Genomic DNA, 20,890 nt, shown 5'->3' on the forward strand with positions numbered 1-20,890 from the left:
TCCCCGACCCTCACCAACCAACTTTTCCTCTCCACATGTCGGTTAGTTTGTGGCTTTCTTAAGGGGTTTTAGACCTCTTAGTTAAATTATGTATGTATTATACACTTCGAAACACTTTTTCTCGAGAACAAATTCAATGGAGACGGAGTGGAGCTTGTAGCTCAGAGGACTAGAGCATGTAGTTACGAATCACAGAGTTCGACAAGATACTTTATTAACTAGAATGCATCAACAAAACTGACGTTCTATATGGATTATCGAGTCCCATTATTTCAATTTTCATCTAACATTTAAAAAAAAAAACTTACTCTATCGATACAAACGTTTATGAAATATGGTTGATAATTTTGTTTATATTATTTTTATTAAATGAATAGCAAAGTACGTGTAGGGGTATTTTTGTCATTTGGCTATCTAAAGACATAATAAGACAATATGAGAAAACAAAGTATAAATTAGAGATTATTATTAAAAAAAAAAAAATCACTCAATTTTGATGCCAACCCGACCACGTGGCATGAACAATAATTGACATCCAGCTCATCGCATAGGTGGATTAGACTCCAATGGTCAGTTTTGATGCCAACTCTGCCAATGATCAAACCACGTAGGCCCTCATCTCTAATTTGGCCAAATTGTTGAACAAAAGAGATCGCCAACTTAATACACCTCCACTCCACACAAAATCAATCTTTTATCTCCCTTCAAATTACACCCTAATTACTATTAAACGCGTGATTAACAAAAATTACGATTTTACCCCTTAAATTTAACAATTTTTCAAAAATTTCTAATAGGTCCTTAAACTTTAAATAATATTATATTTACACGGAACTAATTAAATAGAAAATAAAAAATTAAGAAGCTTATTAAACTCAATAATGAAAGTGAAATATAACTAATTTACTATAAAAGTAATATAATTATTGAGTTCTATTCCATTTATATTTCCCTTATGCCAAACACTACCCAAATATTTAAATATTTTATTTGAATTAAAACAAGACCAGGAGTATTAGGGAAAATAAATAAATAAATAAATAATTGAGAATTCCACGTGTACTACACGTGGCCCAATTGCAAGGAAGACAAAAAAATATGGTTGTTTCGCAGTCCGTTTGAAAACTCTATAAATAACGCCGTTACTAATTCAATTTCAAATTCGATTAAAAACAAGAAGAAGAAGAAGAAAATTCGTAAAAAATGGCGCTCAGATCAATGAATCAGATCGGTACTCTGTTTACGGCGGCGAAATGCAACGATCATTCACTTCGAGCGATGGTTCCGGCGAGTACGGCGGTGGTGAGGACGGTCCCAGCGGTGGGGATTTTGCGATCTAGGGTTCAGAATCGCGAAAGAGAGGAGGTGATGATTTCATCGTTTGACAGATTCCGGCGGAGTTTGGCGGTGTCGTGTAGAGCTTCGACGGCGGCTGAGGAGGCGGAGAAGGGAGGGGAAAGGAGAGGAGTGGCGGTGTTTGTGATGATGCCGTTGGACTGTGTGACGATGGAGAATAAGGTGAAGAAGAGGAAGGCGATGGAGGTGAGTTTTCAGGCGATGAAAGGGGCGGGAGTTGAGGGGGTTATGGTGGACGTGTGGTGGGGATTGGTGGAGAAGGAGAGGCCCGGCGAGTACAACTTCGGCGGTTATGAGGAGTTTTTTGCTATGGCGGCGAAATACGGCCTCAAAGTTCAGGCCGTCATGTCGTTCCATCAATGCGGCGGGAACGTCGGCGATTCTTGCACGTAACTACTTCCGCCTCCCATTAATTTGTTTTTGTTTAATTTTAAACGGTAATTAAAGAATCTTAGCCACCGAAATTTGCTTGATTAATTTTTAAATTAAAAAAATAAAAATTTTATATTTTAGTTTTAATTACTTTTAAAAATCTGAAAAATATTTAATAAATTTATAAACGTTTAATTTTATATTTAAATTTTAGTTTCAAATATTATTAAAAACTTCTTATACATGTTTATATTAATTTAGAGAAAATCAACAAATTAATAGAATTATTTATACTAATTTAAAGAAAATCTATCTTAGACAACGACTCTTCACATATGATATTAAGAGAGTATTCTTTGTATATAAACCCATGATCATTCTCTAGGGGATCCAACGCCACCGAATTAGCCGATGTGGGACTTTTATCCTCCAACACCTCCCCCGAACAAAGTACACCTCCCCCGAACAAAGTACACCTCCCCCGAACAAAGTACACCTCCCTTTAATCGAGCCTCTGACTCCTAGAGTCTTAGTCATTTTTGACTGAACATTATAGAATTTATAATTTGACAAATTATTGAATATTATTGAATAGTGTTATATAAAACTTATTTTATTAAATTTTTTTAATTTTTTCATCAAGGTAAAAATTGAAATGAATAAGTTTTATTTCGGGCATAATTTTATTTTATTAATATTAATTTTTTGATGGAAGGTAAAAATTGAAATATTTATTCAAATACAATCTAATTTAATAAAATTGTAATAAAATTGAAAGTTTTTTACTCTAAATTAATAGGAAAAAATTGTAAATAATTTTAAAAAATAAAAAAATTAAATTAGTTAATTCATGAATTCAGATAAAATTACTTTATTTTATTGGAGTTCTTGATAATTTCAAAATTATCAAAATTTCAACTGAAAATAAAAAAAAATTAAAATTTTTATTTAAGCGGTTTAATTTAATAAAATTGAAAATTTTGTGTAAATTAATACAGTAAAAATATATAATCAGTTAAAAGATATTATTGAAAATTTTGTGATATGTTGTGACGATCAAATTCCATAAAATCTGTAGAATTCCATTACCGAGATGGGTGGTGGAGGAGATGGAGAAGGATCCGGAGCTTGCATACACAGATCAATGGGGAAGAAGGAACTTCGAATACTTATCTCTCGGATGCGATGATCTTCCTGTCTTGAAGGGCCGAACTCCTGTTCAATGCTACGCCGATTTCATGCGCGCCTTCAAACAAAACTTCGATCACCTTCTCGGCAACACCATTGTCGTAAGTTTCTGCAAATCTTTTGATTCTTTCCTAGCAAATTTAATCTCTAGCAAATCCCTAGGTTTTAACGTTTCATCCTTCTCCAGTGGCTATCGATTCCAAGTCTTTTGTTATCATCTGAATTTAGGGCAGGTTGCTAGTGATTTTTAAATGTAGTGGTTGAATCATTCAAAATCGATTTTGATAGATAGTCTAAAAATAGCTTAGAAACATGTTTGAGAACGATTTTGATGAACCTTGAATCACTCCCGAACGCTTCTTTAATCTATGGAGCATATTAGTTGGACTGATGATTAGCGATGATTATGCAATATTCTCTGTTTCATAGAATTGTTTTTTTGAAAATGTGAAATTGATGATGGTTTTTTTGTTTCCATTTCTGATAAAGGAAATCCAAGTTGGAATGGGACCAGCGGGAGAGCTTCGTTATCCATCATATCCAGAACAAAATGGCACATGGAGATTCCCCGGCATTGGAGCCTTTCAATGTTTTGATAAAGTATTCAAAACCTCCATTTACTCTGTTTCATCACACACATATATATTTAGTTTGTTCTGAAGCTAATCTGCATATTTATTCCTCAATCTCATTGCAGTACATGCTCAGTAGCTTAAATGCTGCAGCCAGTGCCGCAGGGAAACCCGAATGGGGCTCGACAGGACCGACCGATGCAGGTCATTATAATAACTGGCCAGAAGACACCCGGTTCTTCAAGAAAGAAGGTGGAGGTTGGAACTCCTCTTATGGTGAATTCTTCCTCTCCTGGTACTCCCAAATCCTCCTTGATCACGGGGATACCATACTTTCACATGCTTCCTCAATCTTCAAACCTTCAAGTGTGAAAATCTCGGCGAAGATCGCAGGCATCCATTGGCATTATGGGACTCGGTCTCATGCCCCGGAACTCACTGCAGGTTACTACAACACACGGTACCACGACGGTTACATACCAATCGCGCAAATGTTGGCTCGGCATGGTGCAATCTTCAACTTCACTTGTATAGAAATGCATAACCATGAGCAGCCTCAGAATGCACTATGTGCTCCTGAGAATCTCGTAAGACAAGTCAGCTTGGCAACTCAAAAGGCTCAAGTTCCGCTTGCCGGGGAGAACGCATTGCCACGATATGACGAGCGTGCACACGATCAAATCGTGAGGGCGTCGTTGTTGGAAGGCGATAGAGAGATGTGTGCATTCACATACTTGAGGATGAATCCTCAGTTGTTTGAAGAAGACAATTGGAGAAGGTTTGTGGGATTTGTGCAGAAGATGAAAGGAGGGAAGAACAGCCATAGAAGTTGGGAAGACAAGAAGAAGAAGGATCAGCAGCAAGTTGAAAAGGTAGTGCCTAATCTACAGAGTGAGAGTAATTTGGTCCAAAGAGTTTAGTTTTAATAGCATCTGTTTTAGTTTCCCACTGCATAGAAACATTAGGAGGGCCCCTTTGTGGAAATTATAGAAGGAAGAAAGTAGGCCTTGTTAAATTAGGTACATTATTTAGTGTGTGATAGTTGCCCATATAGCCAATTTGGTAAGAAAATAATGGCAAATTTATTCATCAACATATTTAGAATGCTCCAAGTCTTTGGAATTTGAATACAAATTATTTGTTTGTTCTTGTAAATGCACTTTTTAATTTATAATTTCTTTTGCGCCTCTCATTTTCGTGTAATATTTGTTCATTCATGTAGTCTTCTTTTGATCGGATATCACGTGCCCCTCAACTATTTAGATCAATATCGAAATCTGTTCTTAATTGCTGAAATAGATCATGGATGAGGCGGTTGTTCTTGTAGCTTTGTTTCTTCCCCTATTAAAATGCCTTCCTCTTACTCTTCTTCTAATTGTGACTATCACATGGGATTCAAATATGTTCTTTGATCCCTTTAAGAAAATAATATGGTTGTTGATCGAGTTAAACTTGACGATATCCCAATGTTGGTAGCTTCTCCTCTCTAATTTGCTTACTACTTTCTTCTATTCCTTTCTTCCACTATTTTTATAACTCTCACAACTTGACTTGATGTTCCATTGATAGTATGTTTTTGATTTTACAATATTTGATCCTTGAAGTTTACCAAGAAAATCGAAAATATAACAGCTCAAGTCTACCGCTAGGTCTAAAAGGAAAAACCCCTAAAAGGAAAAACCCAAAGAGGACTTGAGTTGTTACAGAAAATAGCCCTTATAAATTTTCGAGAGGTTGAGTTTTGAGTATTATACTCATAAGAGAAAATACTAAAAAGGTGTATTATACTCATAAGTTTTGAGTATTAGCGTCTCACGTACACAGCATGTATTAACCTCTGTAATGTCAAACTTTAGAGTATAACGAAATAATGTGATAATTTCATCATTGGGCTCAAAACTCAATCCCTTCAAGGTTCTCATGATGATTACATAAGCAATGGAAGTAAGAGTACAGATGTGCAGAACAACAATCAATAAGTACAACTGAAAAGCCTGTTAATACTAATTACTTCATTTCCTGTCTAAGTATCAAGCAGCAATCCCATCAAAATTTGTGCAAGTCAAGAAAAAGGTGAAGCAATTGATGGAACCAGATGCTTTCACTTCCCTTTTTCTTTTCACATCTTCCTTGAGGAAATAACAATTTGGATTGGATTCCCTAAGGCTATCAAAGGCCTCGAAAGGTCGAGGTTAGCCTGCTTCTTTGATATAAAAAAAGAATAACGAACCACGCGTTCGACTCGAAATGTACAGCTTATAATCTCCAATGTATTACCTAGCAACTTGAAGAAAAGAACAATGGAAGCAAAGCTTCAAACATTGACCTTCCATTGACAACTCGACCGCCCCGCATCTTAAAGAAGTTTGCTGGTCCTTCGGCGTGATGGACCGCCAGGAAAGAGCTTCATAATCCATCCCAAGACTCTTTCAACCACCTAAGAATGAGAAGATTTATATGCCTGATCGAACTAATTCCATATTCATTTGCTAAACTAAAAGGAAAGGTAAATGATCAACACAAGCTCTAAACTAGCAGTATTCATTTGTACTTAATCCCCCCAGCCTAAACACACATACACACGCACACAGGACACATGGCAGTAATCAAGGGTTAATGAAAGATGATAATACCTCGTCGCCTTCATCTGCAAGTAAAATATCTTCATCATGCACGGTGCGAGAATCATGTTGCCTCGCTGGAACAATCTCACCAGCCATACTTTGAGCAGTCAAAAGCTCTAATCTTTGAGTTTGTGTTTCCAGTTTCCTAGACAATTCTTTGTTCAACTCCTTCATGAAGAAAAAAAAAAGCAAAGTTGGTTGATTGTGCAATAAATAAAAGAACTGATAGTGTGTACAATATTCAGATTGGACAGAAAAGTTACCCTCAACTTAGAACTGCTAGCCAACTCAGATGCCAAAGCTTGTGTTAACTCATCTTTCTCTACAGCTAACTGCAAATAAATAAAATCCATCATCACAAGTCAATAATATTGGATATATTAAATAACTTATTCATAAGAGACAAACCGTCATATCATTAAGAGAAAAGATAGCAAAAAGAGGGCTATGACATCTCCTATGAGGGCGACAAAAAGGATGCACGATTGGCCTAACGATACTTTTTTCGTGAAAATTTCAAACTACTTTCTTTTAGTGGCTGAATCTTAATCGAAACCTATAAGTATTACAACTTCATAGAGAATTCTTGAATCTTGAAACTAGACATAATTGATATTTATTTATTCTTTTTTTCTTGTTTATAACAAGAAAAAGATTCATATTAATTTACCGATGGGTACCTCAGCTATTAGAGCATTGATGTTTTGAATCATCCTCATATGATCTGGAGGAATATTGACCGCTGAAACTTCAGCAGTGGCATTTTCCAGCAGCATGAGAGTTCCAGAGGTATCATCTTCAGTAAGAGATTCTCCATCTTTTACTTCATGTTTAGAAGTACTTGGAGCAGTATCTGTATTTACTGCATAAATTTAACAATGAATACAAAAGTGAATGGAAAATTACTTGGTCATAATCTCATCTTAAGAAAAGGGATGGGAGAAAGGGAGCTCTCTTCACCTAAATCTTCCGTAGATGTCGCAATATCTTTTTTATTTTTAGGATTGCTAATATCAATGGACTTTTCACTTGCAGAAGCTTTGCGTAACTTCGACTGCAACAACTTCTTCTCTGTTAAAAGGAAAGGGATGAAACGAAAGAAAATTATGATATTGTTTAGGAGATGGAAGCCAAAAGGGTCTTAAAGAAGTGTACCAAATAAGGACATCATTACTTCAGAGCAATCATAATAGGAGGAAAACTGCTAAAGTATAATACAGAAACAGCAAATAAAAAAATGGTCGATCTACTTGTTATCATTTCTAAAAAATACAAAATAAGCAGGGGATTAGTTTCAAGAACCATTACAGTTCCATTTAATTTGATTCATAAAAGAAAAATGTACTGGGGAAGGGGGAATTGTCCTCCTTGAAAGCTATGAATTTGTAACAGCCGAAGTCCACCGCCAGCAGATATTGTCCTCTTTGGGCTTTCCCTTTCGGGCTTCACCTCAAGGTTTTTAAAACGCGTCTGCTAGAGAGAGGTTTCCACATCCTTATAAAGAATACTGTTCTCCTCCCCAACCGATGTGGGATCTCACAGAATCTGTCCGGGATTGAACATTTTGAAAAATCTGGGATGTTTATGGGAATGTGACACTCAGGTATTATATATTTGAGAATCCAGGGGTTACTATTCTCACGACCATCCACCATCCTCAATTAACAAATAACCAAAATGTATACTGCAAAGCAATCATCTAATTTCTCTTTATACTTTCTTGCATTCACTTGGCCATGCACTTATGGTAAATTAGAGAATTATAAGAAAATAAATAGAAAACATAGTAAAGCATTCAAATTAGCCTATTAAAATTTAAAATATTACTTTTACAACAATCCTCAAATAAGACCTGCTTTGTCCGTAAGCCTATAACATATCAACCATGTATCAGTGACTTTTCGCATACTCATAAACTACAATACCGACAACACTTAAGGAATACCACCCTAGTTTTAACGTTCATCATTGACTTGAAATCTGCCAGATTGCGTTCTTATAGCTAAGAAACGATATTCTTAATTAGATTATGTTTACAAAAAACACATAACCATAACCTTTTATATTCTAAATAAAAGCACAAGTCTAATAATGACCATTACCTCTGACGACCCACATTAAGGGATGGGGAAAATTCATATTATCGGACTAATTTAAATTCAAACCATTATGTTTACCTTCCTGAAGAGCATCAATAGTTGATTGAAAATCATGACGTTCTCTCTCCATGCTAGATATTTTCTTCCTGCAAGTTCCAATAAAATTATAATTTAAACTCCAGTTAGTAAAAACAGCTCAAAGCAAGAAGGTATAATTGGATGCGAACCTCTACAATGGATAACTTTTCATTCATTGATTAAATGAGAAGTACAAATAAGGAAAACCAAAAAAACACTCCCCAAGCGCTATGGAGAATACAATATATTGCTCCAAAAGAGGTATTACTAATTACAGGTGAAGAGTAATTAAAAAGGCTAGGGGAAAGACATACAAAGTTGAAGTGGAAAATTAAACAAAGTTGAAGTGGAAAATTAAACAAAGTTGAAGTGGAAAATTAAACAAAACCCAATTTCCTTTCAATTTATAGAAAAAAAAAAACTATCATTTCATTCTAACCACAACCCTCGGAGTACAAACTTGAAGCACTCATGCATAAAATAAAATCTGCTTTCAACAGAAACTTTGACCACAGCAGGACTGATAAATTCTCCCTTACATATGTATGAAGCACCAACGATATTACCGTCACTTTCGTTTTCCTTTTTCTTTTTGTTTGTGGGTGCTTTTGGTTGGTGAGGCTTTTTCCATTGTAGCCTATTCTTGTAATTCTCTCTCTCATACTTGTAATGAAGTGGTCTTTTTTGTCCCAAAAAAAAAAAAAAAACATAACAAAACATTTTAAACAGATGCAATGCTTAGCCTAGTCATTTCAAAAAACTTGATCCATGAGTAGCCAGCCACTTATAAAACTAACCAAACTAAGACATAACCATGTCTACACATAAGGGATTTAAAGCAGTGATCGGTTTAAGAACCAGAGGTTATTTGTTAACAGCCACAGTATAAGATGACGTACTTGTACGAAGAGATTTCAGCTTCTAAGTTCTCCAATTGCCTCTCCAGCTTTAACTCATTAGACCTTAGTCTTAAGGCCTATATAAATAAATGGGAAGCATAATTTAGAAATCATAAATCGTCCACACAAGATGCAAGTAGGACTCCAACTCCAATCCCCATGATGGAAGGGTCGATGTCATACTTTCCATATGGAAGAGAACAATATAATAATATGTTAAATTCCTCAATTAGTTCCAAACAGAAACATATATATATATATATATATATATATATATTCAGTCAAGTGAAGAGAAAATATACAGGCAGTTATTTATTTATTTTTTTTTTATCAATGTACAAAATATGTCTTTGAAAAAAGACAAAATATTTTTGCATTGGGAAAAAGAAACTTAGCAGGTACATTTTTACAAGATAATCATTTTATTTCAATATGAAGAAAAAAGAAAAGAAAGAAATAGCAACGTTCACCGAATAATCTATGTTTGTCAAGATCAAAACTACAAAGGAAAGCTAGAGCCTAATCACCTAGCTACAAAAACAAGTTAGGCAGTCCAAAAGAACAACTAGAAAACATTGTACTGGATTGATGGCCTTTGGAGAGCCACAATTTATTACCTTCTCTTCAAGACCAATTACTTCAGAAGCTATCAGCTTGGCACGTTCATCAGCTGCATTACACTCCAGTTGTACATTTGCATACTCAAGTTTGATAGATTCCAGTTCAACCTGTGGAATCGAAGGAGTTACACACACATACATATATATTGACACGATAATAGGGAAAAACTTTACATTTCAGAAACACATCTATAATATTTCAAAATTATCTGGTTATGGAGCATTGTTGCATCAAAAAGGACTTAGAACGTGAAATCTTCAAGTCCTCAAATTAATGAAAATATCCAGGTGTGAGAATGACATCTGACACAAACTATAACAGGAAGTTTATCAAACATCACACATAATGAAACTAAGGAAAGGTAAAAGAAATTCTATTTCACTAAGAAAACTCCAAAAGGAGTCGAAGGCAACTCATAAAGTCTCTAGACGAAACAGTTCCTCGAATTTATCAGGACAAAATTATTATAAATTATTTCAATCCCAATACTTAATCATGAGTTGAATCTAGAATATGAAACATGATCAAGTCCATTAAGAAGATAGAACTAGATTAGAAACTATTGATTAAAGATTGTATCCAGCCTAGACTGAATATCTGTCCATACTCTTGTACCAAAACTCATTCTTAAACAAATTTCTTACGCGCACACACTTCATGGTCCATTGTAGGAATGAAAACCAGAGTAATAAAGAAGCTGAGAAAGAAAATCAAAGTAACATTCACTGCGGAGGCTAATAACCGCATTCCAATTTGGAAAAATTGATCTTTGGTGAAACCTAACAAAAAGGAAGAAATTAACAGAGGCATAAGAAAAAGACTAACCATCTGGGTCTTCATTTCCTCCTGTAACATCTCCATATCCGATTTTAGTTGGTTGACAACACTTCTCTGAAGAATTACCAAAAGAAAAACGAAAATGGAAATAAAAGAGTTCAATCCAAAGCCATATACATTGAACACATGTTAGCAAAATAGTCACATTCGATGAAACTAGAAATGTCCAAATGATAAAAGTCCCAGATTATTACTTTGTCAGGTCTCAGACCAGGAAAATACAGAACAGTAAACCACGAACAAAAATGTTTGATCATCATACACGCGATAGAATTATATAATACACAAGAAGAATCTATAAACCAACCTGATTATTATAACTATCAGTAAGAGATGAATTTTCAGCAGCTAAGGACTCTGCTAAAGCCCTTGAAGCATCCAAAGCTCTTTGTAACGAGAATTTCTCTTGTGTCAAATCTTCAATATGCTGACCAGGAAGAAAGTTGAAGACCATAAAAATGTCAATGGAATTTAATCTTCACGAGAAAAAGAAAATGCAAAGAAAGCTCACATTGTCAAAATGTCAAATTAGAAGACGAGAAAGACATTTCCTAAGAAGCACAAAAAGGTATGAAGTTCATCATTTATTCAAACAAAATCAACTCTTTGCTAAAATCTTCATTCTATATAGCTCATGGAGTCCAATAAATTGCAATAATAACATCTCACCTTCTGCCATCTATTATGTAATATTTTGTAAATATGAACACTTTATAAGCTTCTGCAAAATTTAAATGATTCTTTTTTCCTTTTATGTATTGGGCCAAGGGTGAATAATATAAATCATGTTATATATATAAGGAAGTCAATTATAAAATTCAACAACAAAGAATTCTTGGAACGTAATTTTCAAAATCAATCGAACTACCAGTAGGACAGTAATATGACTAGACATGCACGATGACTCATCTTAGGATGACATGAACTTAGTAATTTCACGTAATCAATATGGCTCATCTTAGGAAAATTTTCTCCATGTGAAGGCGTGCAACAACTCAAACTTGACATTCTCAAGTTTATGTAACTCGCTCGGAACAGGTTTCACCAGTTTTTGGTAATTTCACATAATCAATGAAATTGTTTGTTACAATAATAATGATTAAGAGTGAGAGATGCTACTCAAGTTTATGTAACTCGCTCGGAACAGGTTTCACCAGTTTTTGGTAATTTCATATAATCAATGAAATTGTTTGTTACAATAATAATGATTAAGAGTGAGAGATGCTACTCAAGTTTATGTAACTCGCTCGGAACAGGTTTCACCAGTTTTTGGTAATTTCATATAATCAATGAAATTGTTTGTTACAATAATAATGATTAAGAGTGAGAGATGCTACTCAAGTTTATGTAACTCGCTCGGAACAGGTTTCACCAGTTTTTGGTAATTTCATATAATCAATGAAATTGTTTGTTACAATAATAATGATTAAGAGTGAGAGATGCTACTCAAGTTTACATAAACATCAGAAATAACTGATTCTAAACATGAAAACCAATGGGGGGAAAACCTTAGTACTCCAAGATGTATAGTAGACTAAATGTAAAGTATAACTGCATAATTTCTCTCATTGACTTTTCAAGTTGGAAACACTGTAGAAAGGGTTCGGACTCAACCCATCTCCATTCCAATTGCAACTACAGGAACACACTAAATTATCTTTTAAGTTTTTTATGAACGACTCAAATAAAACATTGAAAAGAAAACTACATGATCCTTCCTAGCAAAGAGGACATTATGGTAGCTTTACATATTGGATGGACCAATTCCAAATTCAATGACCAACACCAAATATAGAAGTACCTGTTCCAGAGCAGCAAAATCTTCATTTTGTTTGGATGAAAAGAGCTCGTGTTTCCTCTCCATAGTATTATCCTCTATTGGCTGGTTCACCTCCTTAACAGGAAAAACTGAAGGAGGAAATGAATTGCTATATGGCACTGGAGTGTTTTGTGAGGCAAAATCTGAGGATGTTCCCACTTTTTTCATATCAATTAGTGGCTTCTGAAGATTTAATGATTCTGAGCCATCAGATTCATCTGTTCTAAACCCATCAGATATTCTGGATCCCTTATCATGTTCAACATGTCCAAGAAAACTCCCTGAAGGAACCTTGGGTACAGTAATAGAATCAAGAAACGATGGGCGAGATCTCCTAAAACTGTTTTCAGATGATGCAGTGTATGGTTGTTCAAAGTTGAAGGGGCCTCTAATATCAGTAATCAAGCCAGCAGATTCAGAGGACTGCACATATACAGGCTTGATTCTAGTTAAATCAGTCACATCAGTGGGCTTTCGTTGCTCAAGAACAGACGTCTGTTTGTCAATCAATTCAAAATTTTTGTTCACATTTTCCCCAACTTCATCGGAACTATATCCTTTTCTAGTTGTACTATTAAAGAGGCCTATAGAACATACAAAACAATATGTTAGCACCAATCCTCTCAAGACAGAACAGGGAAGAGAATAAGAAAAAAAATCATATCATAACAAGATATGAAAATCCAGAGAACACTACCATCATAAGATGACGAGAAAGAATGTTCACTAGCCAAAATATTGTTACTACTGGAATCTGTATCTTGTAAATTGCCAGCAGTATTCTGTGGAGAAGTATTTGCAGAAAATTTATGCAAAGAGCCAGAGCTCTTAATTATAGAATTCTCTCGACCATCTCTTCTGTAGAGTAGTCCATCCACCCCATGCTGTGCAGATTGACTAGAAATGCTATCGATCCCTTCATTAGCTTGTGGGTTTATGCCAAATGCGCTCCCAAATGGAGTTCTATCCTGGGATCCACTGATTACTCCAGAGTCGTTATTTATTTCTGATATTTCATTTCTACTATAATCATCTGTGGTTCCAGCGAGTCTCGAACCTTTGAGTGTCTTAATTTCTTGACTGTTTGACGGTTGTTTCACTGGATACACAGAGAAACCTCCATCAACATTTCTTGTAGATGGATAGCGTGCACGACTTTCATTCAAAGCATTTTGATCAATATTCTGAGAAAAGTTATCTGCATGTCTGACATCTTTGACTAGAGCAGAAGATGATTCAACAGCAGATCTGCCTGTTCCGTTTGTTGTCGTAGCTCCATCAGAATCTGTAATTCGTTGAGCATGTTCAGATTCTAAAGGCTTCTTCTCCTGGGAACCACCATCTGAAATGTGATTTTGGATTGGTGGTGCAGCTTTCTTAACTCGCTCTGCTGCCTTTTTCTTTCTGAACTCCTCTAACTGCATGAAAAAGGAAGTAATCAAATTTTCACGTACAAAAGGAATCAACGAAGTGATTATGAAAGGGCACAAGGAAGAACATCCAATGATAAATTATGTTTTTTTTTTTTAAAGGAAAAAAGGGGGTCTTAATGACAAAGCCTTGTGCAGACACACAGGAACAACCAATTTAGTGAGAGAAAGTGAAAGTCATTAGGAGTAATATATCAAACCATCTAAATGCATCTAAAGTATGAGCATCAGGAAGTTTACTATAAAAGCACAGGGCACATGTAACCAAGTGTCCAAGTAAAAGGTTCATCAAACTCATATCAACGACAAAACCTTAGTGTAACTGCACAACTCACAACTTCACTAATTGGAGGTTTTATGTGTGAATTCCTTTAGCTAGAGACCTTTCCACCTGCTTTGAGATGTAGTTCTCTTCGTTCCACTTAGTGAAAAGTCTATCGCTATTCATAAACGAAGCGTCTAGATAAAAACGCTTAGGAAATGTGCTTAAAGCAATCAAACATGCATTCAAATCGTCTGAGAAAGTAACAATACTCCAAATGTAATGCTGAACAAGCACCAGAAGGTGGGTCAATCTCCTATCATAGGTGCAATTGATATCAACCCCACAGCTTAAAACATTTGGTCAAAAGTGCGAGCATAAACAAGTTATAGCCAGATACTTGGCATAGGAAAACATAGGCATTTACGTTTTTCCCCTTCCACTCGAAAAACCTCACCCTTTTGACCATAAGAAGCTCTTTGTGCAGGTTGATAAGTCCAACTTACAATCTTCGTTCAAACCTCAAGTCCAAAGTTATAAACAATATATATAGCTCGAAAAATTACAGCATCCTTAAATCCATGGCTTGTCATAAGTCAGCTTATCAACCTCCATGAAATCATTCATCCAAAGCATTGAGTACAAACATTTTCTAATGAATATAACAGGTATCAGTTCCATGAATGTGAAAATTGAAACCAACGACTTCCCTAGCAGCTCGATCGTGGTCAATTAATCCCAACTCAACCAGCATATTGCATACAGAGTCTCGACATTAATAACCGACACTTCGATATAAAAACGTACAAAGCTACATGCTCAGAAAACATCCAATCCAAATTGAAGATTTGAATTACATTCAAGAGAGAGAGAGAGAGAGAGAGAGAGAGAAGAAAAATCCTTACCCGACGCTTGCCTGCTTCCAAATGCTCTAATTTACGAGTCGAGGCCATCGAATTGGGCAAAACCTGAGCCGAAGCCATCAAAACAACGACCCCCAGCTCAAGAAGACAAACACAAACAAACCCAAAATCCTCATGGTGACACCATTTCCAGGTACAAAAACACAACCCCACAAAACGAACCAAACAAATCAGCCCCGGCTAAATACAATGAATCTAAACCAAACACTGCGAGACTAAAGTAGCAGAAAAACAACCGAAATTGATGATAGCTGTCGGGAAATTGATGGGAAAACCACAGAAAATGAAGAATTGTGAATTGGGGAAGAGGAAAACCAAAAGGGGGCAGATTCCGATCGGATCGGACACGAGGAGATCTGTGGGAAAAATGAACAACAATCTGGCAGATCTCCTCTGCTAACTTCGTTCCCCCGTGTATGCGTTTGTAGATTGTTCCCCCAGAGAAAAATTTTGCGGATTTTGCTCTTGTAATTTCGGTGGGGCGTCAAAAAAAAAAAAATCCGCTACCCGCCGTGAGCCTGTCAACGGTGGTTCCCAAAAATATAATATATGGAAGCGTCAAACGTGTGTTTCATTCTGATTGGGTAGTTCGCGGCGGGTAAAATGTTTGGATTAATTAACTATTTATCTAATTGTTAAAAAAATTGTTATAAATTTTCTACTTTTTATCTTTCAAAAATATTCCTTAAACTTAAAAAAATAAAATAATTTTTTTAAAAAAATATTCTTATAATTAATTTTAAACAGAAATCGTCCGTACTTTAATACAAAAATATTCTTAATTTTTTTAAAAATGTTTTAAAAAAACATCTTAGCATTTAAAATTTCATTAGTTTTTTTTTTTTTTTTTTTTTTTTTTTTTTTTNCTTACTATTATGGTTATTATATGAAAATAACTATATGTAGCCAAATTAGTTAATTTTTTTTAATTAGAAAATGCCAATTTAAAAATAAATTTTCGAATATTTAAATTTTCAATATTATAAATTTAGTTTTTAAACTTTCAAAATTAACAAATATATTTGACACGAAATTTTATGATTTGATTGCAAATAAAATTCTAATTTATACCGAATCAATCAATTATTTTTATTATAAAAAAAAATCTTAGAATTTAAATACATAAATGAGTGTTTAAAGATGGGATTATAATTAAATGTTGTTCACCTTTTAAGTTAGCAATTTATTCGAAAGTAGTTTTAAGTTGAAATTCTTATCGTTTAAGGCACGGAACAACAAAGTCTGGGTGGTGTAGTTGGTTATCACGCTAGTCTCACACACTAGAGGTCCCCGGTTCGAACCCGGGCTCAGACATCTTTTTTAGAGTTTACATTTGATATTTATTTTAGAGTTTACTTATCATTTTACATTCATATCAAAATGTAATATTTTTAACAAGCACTTTAAATTATAATATTTATAGTAAAGAATTTAGTTGGTTTCTTGGTCCCTAACATTTTTTTGAGGTTTTATTTGATATCTACTAATATTTTTTTATTTTTGTTTTGTTCACAAATTTAATTTCAAAATTAGACGACTATATTTATAATTTTACCTTCACATAAATATAATTTGAAATATAATATTTATGATAAATATATGATCCGAGTGGTGTATTTGGTTATCACGCAAGTCTCACACACTACAAGTCCTCTGGGGTTCTATCAACTTACACATGCCAATTTCAAGTTCCTTCTAAGCACATTGTAGCTCAAAAGCCTCAACTTACTACGAGTATCGACCGAACCAAAGTCGCAACCGACTAGGGTAAGCATGCTGTTCAGCTTGGCATACAAGAAATAAATAAGAAGAATGAAGATAAATTGATGTCTAATTCCAAGTCCCAACTTTCAGTGAGATACATGGGTAAAAGGAGATGTTTACTGAATAAAGAAGACAGTTTTTGCAAAACATTTGAAGAAATTTTGACATGCTTCTTTTATTTTCATGAGAAGGGCCATGAAGAACCAGCAAATCAGGAAACAAACCCATATGAGGATATAAGTCGCAGCGCATACACAAACAAACTACATGCCAACCTCAAAGAAGTCCGTGTTCGAAACAAAATCACCAGACTTCGGGTCGTAGCTCACCGGTCGCTGGAGGCATCCATTTTCCAGAGTTGTAGACATTTTCACCAACTTTCCAACCAGGCACATCCTTCATAACTTCAGCCTCATATTCAAGGTAACTCTTCCACTCTTTGACGAATCTAGAAAGTTAGAAAGTTAGAACAGACACGATTAGACCAATGATACTAAACTTCGTTAAAACCGTCAAGGATCCAGTAGTTTCAACCAGTGTTACTGTAAGTTTGAGGGCAGCCTACACAAAAAATCATCCATTTACCTTTCATCTTCCTCGGCTTGAAGCACGGGCAATATTGCTCGTCGGGCTGCATATTTCTCTTCCTTTAGTGCCCTATACACATCGTCAATGCTCATTGTGAAATTCATAGTTTGCAACAAAAGAGTAATATAAACTTATTAAACCAATCATAAACAGTAAGAAACGACAGGTCGAATGAAACAGCATGACATCATCTTCACCATTTCCCCCAACCAAATGGGTCACCACTCTCACCTCGTTCAAGCAAAAGGAAAAGAAGGGAACAGAGGAAAGCAGGAAAGACTATTCCTTTAAACTATCTGTAAATACCATAAAAGGCCTTCAATGTACGAAGAAACTATAATCACTCCTCCTTTACAAATAATGTAGACTGATGATCAAGTCTAAACATGAATATGAAATTGAAATCACATTGAGCTCATTCTAGAAATTCTGTTGCAATAATTTAATGCGAGAACAACAGACCAGGCAAATTAAACAAATAAACAAGTAAGGTAGTAATTTAAAATTGAAATTCATGCCAATATATCTACCCAACTATATTTCACGTACCTTGAAAACAAAACAGGTGCATTTGTAACATTATACCAAAGGTTCTCTGATGTTAAATAGAAGCACATAAGACATCTACCTGAGATCTTTGTCCACCTATCAAGTCCTCAAATAACCATTTCTTGCAACAATCAAATAATTAGGGCAAATTTTACTTTTATCACCTATTCTAAACTAAATGAATCAATTTGAATATTTAACTTCCAATTTGCTCAGTTTCTTTGGGATCGTTGGAAATCCTTGTTTGGTGTGCGTTGTGCTCAGGGTCAGGATGGTTGCTTGTTGTTGAGGAGGTGCTTTTGAATCCTCTTTTAAGGAAAGAGGTAAAGTCTTGTGGCAAACTAGCTTCTTTGCTCTTTTGTGGGATATTTGGTTAGAAAAAAACATAACAGAAATTGTGAGGAGTTGAGAGAGTGGGTGAGGTGGTTAAATTTAAAGCCTTCTTTTAGGTCTCGGTCACTATGCCTGATCTTGGCCTTGTTCTTTTGGATTGGAGACATTTTTAAAAATTTGTTTAGGCTCGTTTTTTGTTTGCCTATGTATTCTCTTATTTTCTCAAAGAAAGCGCAATTTCTTACCAAAAAAAAGAAAAAAAAAACCAATGAGTTAAGTTACCCCATTTTGTGTAGTGTGAAATCCCACCTCGGTTGGAGAGAGAAACGAAACATTCCTTATAAAAATGTGAAAACTTCTACCTATAAAGGTAACATGAGGCTGACATCGATACGTAACAGGCAAAAACAGACGTGCGATGTGTCCTCACAATATCATAGCTAGGCACCGGCCAGTGTGCCAACGAGGACCCTGGGCCACCAAAGGGGGTGGATTGTGAGATCCCACATCCGTTGGAGAGGGGAACAAAACATTCTTTATAAGGGTGTGGAAAACTCTCCCTAACAGACACATTTTAAAACCCTGAGGCTTTTTGGCGATAAACAGGCTAACGCTGACAATATCTGCTAGCGGTGGGCTTGGGTTGTTACATGAAGAGAAAAAACTAATTTTGACAACATTTTTGTTGTGAGGACAACCAAAGTCGTAAGATAAGAAGAAGATTGTAAGTATATAAGTAAGAGTAACTATTTCCATTTGCATGATCATCCTTAACAAATGGTAAGAAAGGCATACCCCAAACTTAAACATGTCGATTAAATCCTTCGAATCTAAACATGTGGATAGTGATGAGCCTCAATGACATAGTTACGTGAAGATCAGTGATTAAGCTATATAAGACATGTGGTGTGCTTGAAGAAAGGCTCAGTGGTCCTCCGTTTGAAGATAACATGTATAAATGGGACAATTATCTCCAATGGTATGAGATAATTTTAGTGAAGTCAAAAGCAAAGTCATGAAAGTTTATATTCAAAAGTGGACAATACTATGCCAGTCTGAAATTATGGAGTGGTTCATTGTTCATAAGAATAGTTCTTATGAATGAAAAATGTTATTATGCAAGTATGTAATCTTCTAATTGTATTAAAGAAGAACTCCTTCGTTGGGCAATTTTCAAACTAAGTGTAGTTTTGAAGGTGTTTTAATGTATGTACGAAACTTAAACTTCATCATCAGATTCAAAACGGGATGCAAAAGAGGAATGGAGATGCGGCCTCAAACCACCCTCAATTAAAGTAGCTAAGAAAGTGTTAATTTCTTTTCAAAAAACCAAATGACTTGAAACTGAATCAAATCCAGGTATCAAACCTAAACTCTCAATGGAAATTCGCTTCAAGGCATCTACCCGGCAAATCGGTAAAATCCAAAACAGCCTAGCACAAAGCATGAATCTCGAAAGTCAATAAAAATAATCAAATCCCTAGCAGAAATCCTGGGTCAAGAAGTCTAATACATCCCAAGCTAACTCACCCCTTAATTCGCAGAAATCCTGGGTCAAGAAGTCTAATACATCCCAAGCTAACCCACCCCTTAATTCGCAGAAAAGAGGAAATCCAGATAGAAAAGCAGTAAATCCCATTACTAGTGGAATGATATAAAACAGGAAATGACCATGGATTAAACTAAGATAATGGGAGAGAGAAATCAGACCTTCGGATCTTGTTGCCTTTGCCGACCTGATACATTCCCCAAGAAAACGCACCAAACGCAGTAAGGAAAATCGCCATAGCGCTAGGGCCTTTGGTGGGAATCCGGCGAGCATAACGAACCGGAGCGAATCCACCCGGCGGTGGCCCGTCCTGGAGGATCGGCATGTCTTTGACGCTGGCCATGCCAGGCTTCTTACGAATCGCGGCCTCCGTCATCTCAGAGAGCTGCTTCGATGATCAAGTGAACGAATCAAGAGCTGGCTGTAATGGAGAACTGAGATTTGGGAATTGGGAGGTTTCGAGAACGAAAGAACCCGAAAGAGACGAAGTAAAGAGGCTCAAGTAGAATGCAGAGGGTGGAACCCGAGCGTATGAAAGCCCACTTTGCTGCCAAATAAGAAAACGCCACGTTGCTACCATCATCTCACCCGCAGGTGAACGAGTTATTGCCCGTCACCCAAATGGATGAAATAAAAAAATCAAAAAAACCCCAAAAATTGTTTTTCCATGACTTTCAATTTTATAAGAAAGTGGTATATAGGAATTATTATTCGCCAAACAAATTAAAATTACAATAAAAAAAACATATATATATATATATATAATATTAAATGATAAATGGTGAGAATATAATGCCCTGATAACTCAAGGGTTCTTTCGCAAGGTTCGTCCATAAAGGGTGAGTTATGGTCTAAGTTCAGGTCGAAGGGCGTAGTCGATGGACAACGTATTACCCTTTGTTGGTCTCAAGAGACGGAGGAAGATAAGTTAACTTAAAGATGGTTACCGATTTAAGGACATACGGTGCCCTTATTTTTTAAGGGTAAGAAGGATTGAGAAAATACCTCGAGCCAGCCGTGTTGAATA

The 20,890-nt window shown here is 35.5% G+C and overlaps 3 protein-coding genes and 1 non-coding gene across 4 annotated transcripts; 2 read left to right on the forward strand and 2 right to left on the reverse strand.

Annotated features, from left to right (window-relative positions):
* The first annotated feature begins 1,173 nt into the window (after positions 1-1,173).
* Positions 1,174-4,673, forward strand: LOC111807732 (beta-amylase 1, chloroplastic-like). The gene is made up of 4 exons (XM_023693591.1): positions 1,174-1,745; positions 2,807-3,017; positions 3,406-3,516; positions 3,614-4,673. The coding sequence occupies exons 1-4, from the start codon at positions 1,204-1,206 to the stop codon at positions 4,406-4,408; spliced, it is 1,659 nt and encodes a 552-aa protein (XP_023549359.1). The 5' UTR covers positions 1,174-1,203; the 3' UTR covers positions 4,409-4,673.
* A 675-nt stretch (positions 4,674-5,348) lies between these two features.
* LOC111806838 (protein BLISTER) lies at positions 5,349-15,608 on the reverse strand. The gene is made up of 13 exons (XM_023692334.1): positions 15,063-15,608; positions 13,163-13,883; positions 12,448-13,049; positions 10,954-11,073; positions 10,635-10,700; positions 9,806-9,916; positions 9,189-9,265; positions 8,290-8,357; positions 7,073-7,183; positions 6,793-6,974; positions 6,376-6,444; positions 6,122-6,280; positions 5,349-5,925 (listed from the first exon to the last, which is right to left on the reverse strand). Exons 1-13 carry the CDS (start codon positions 15,138-15,140, stop codon positions 5,845-5,847), a joined length of 2,445 nt encoding a protein of 814 aa, XP_023548102.1. The 5' UTR covers positions 15,141-15,608; the 3' UTR covers positions 5,349-5,844.
* Positions 15,609-16,320: 712 nt separating this feature from the next.
* On the forward strand, positions 16,321-16,394 carry TRNAV-CAC. Its single transcript has one exon. It is a non-coding gene; the product is annotated as a tRNA-Val (tRNA).
* A 486-nt stretch (positions 16,395-16,880) lies between these two features.
* LOC111807630 (NADH dehydrogenase [ubiquinone] 1 alpha subcomplex subunit 13-B) lies at positions 16,881-20,392 on the reverse strand. The gene is made up of 3 exons (XM_023693433.1): positions 20,025-20,392; positions 17,430-17,501; positions 16,881-17,292 (listed from the first exon to the last, which is right to left on the reverse strand). Exons 1-3 carry the CDS (start codon positions 20,237-20,239, stop codon positions 17,148-17,150), a joined length of 432 nt encoding a protein of 143 aa, XP_023549201.1. The 5' UTR covers positions 20,240-20,392; the 3' UTR covers positions 16,881-17,147.
* Positions 20,393-20,890: the final 498 nt, after the last annotated feature.

Source organism: Cucurbita pepo, chromosome LG12, assembly GCF_002806865.2.
Source record: "Cucurbita pepo subsp. pepo cultivar mu-cu-16 chromosome LG12, ASM280686v2, whole genome shotgun sequence".
Classification (NCBI taxonomy): domain Eukaryota; kingdom Viridiplantae; phylum Streptophyta; class Magnoliopsida; order Cucurbitales; family Cucurbitaceae; genus Cucurbita; species Cucurbita pepo.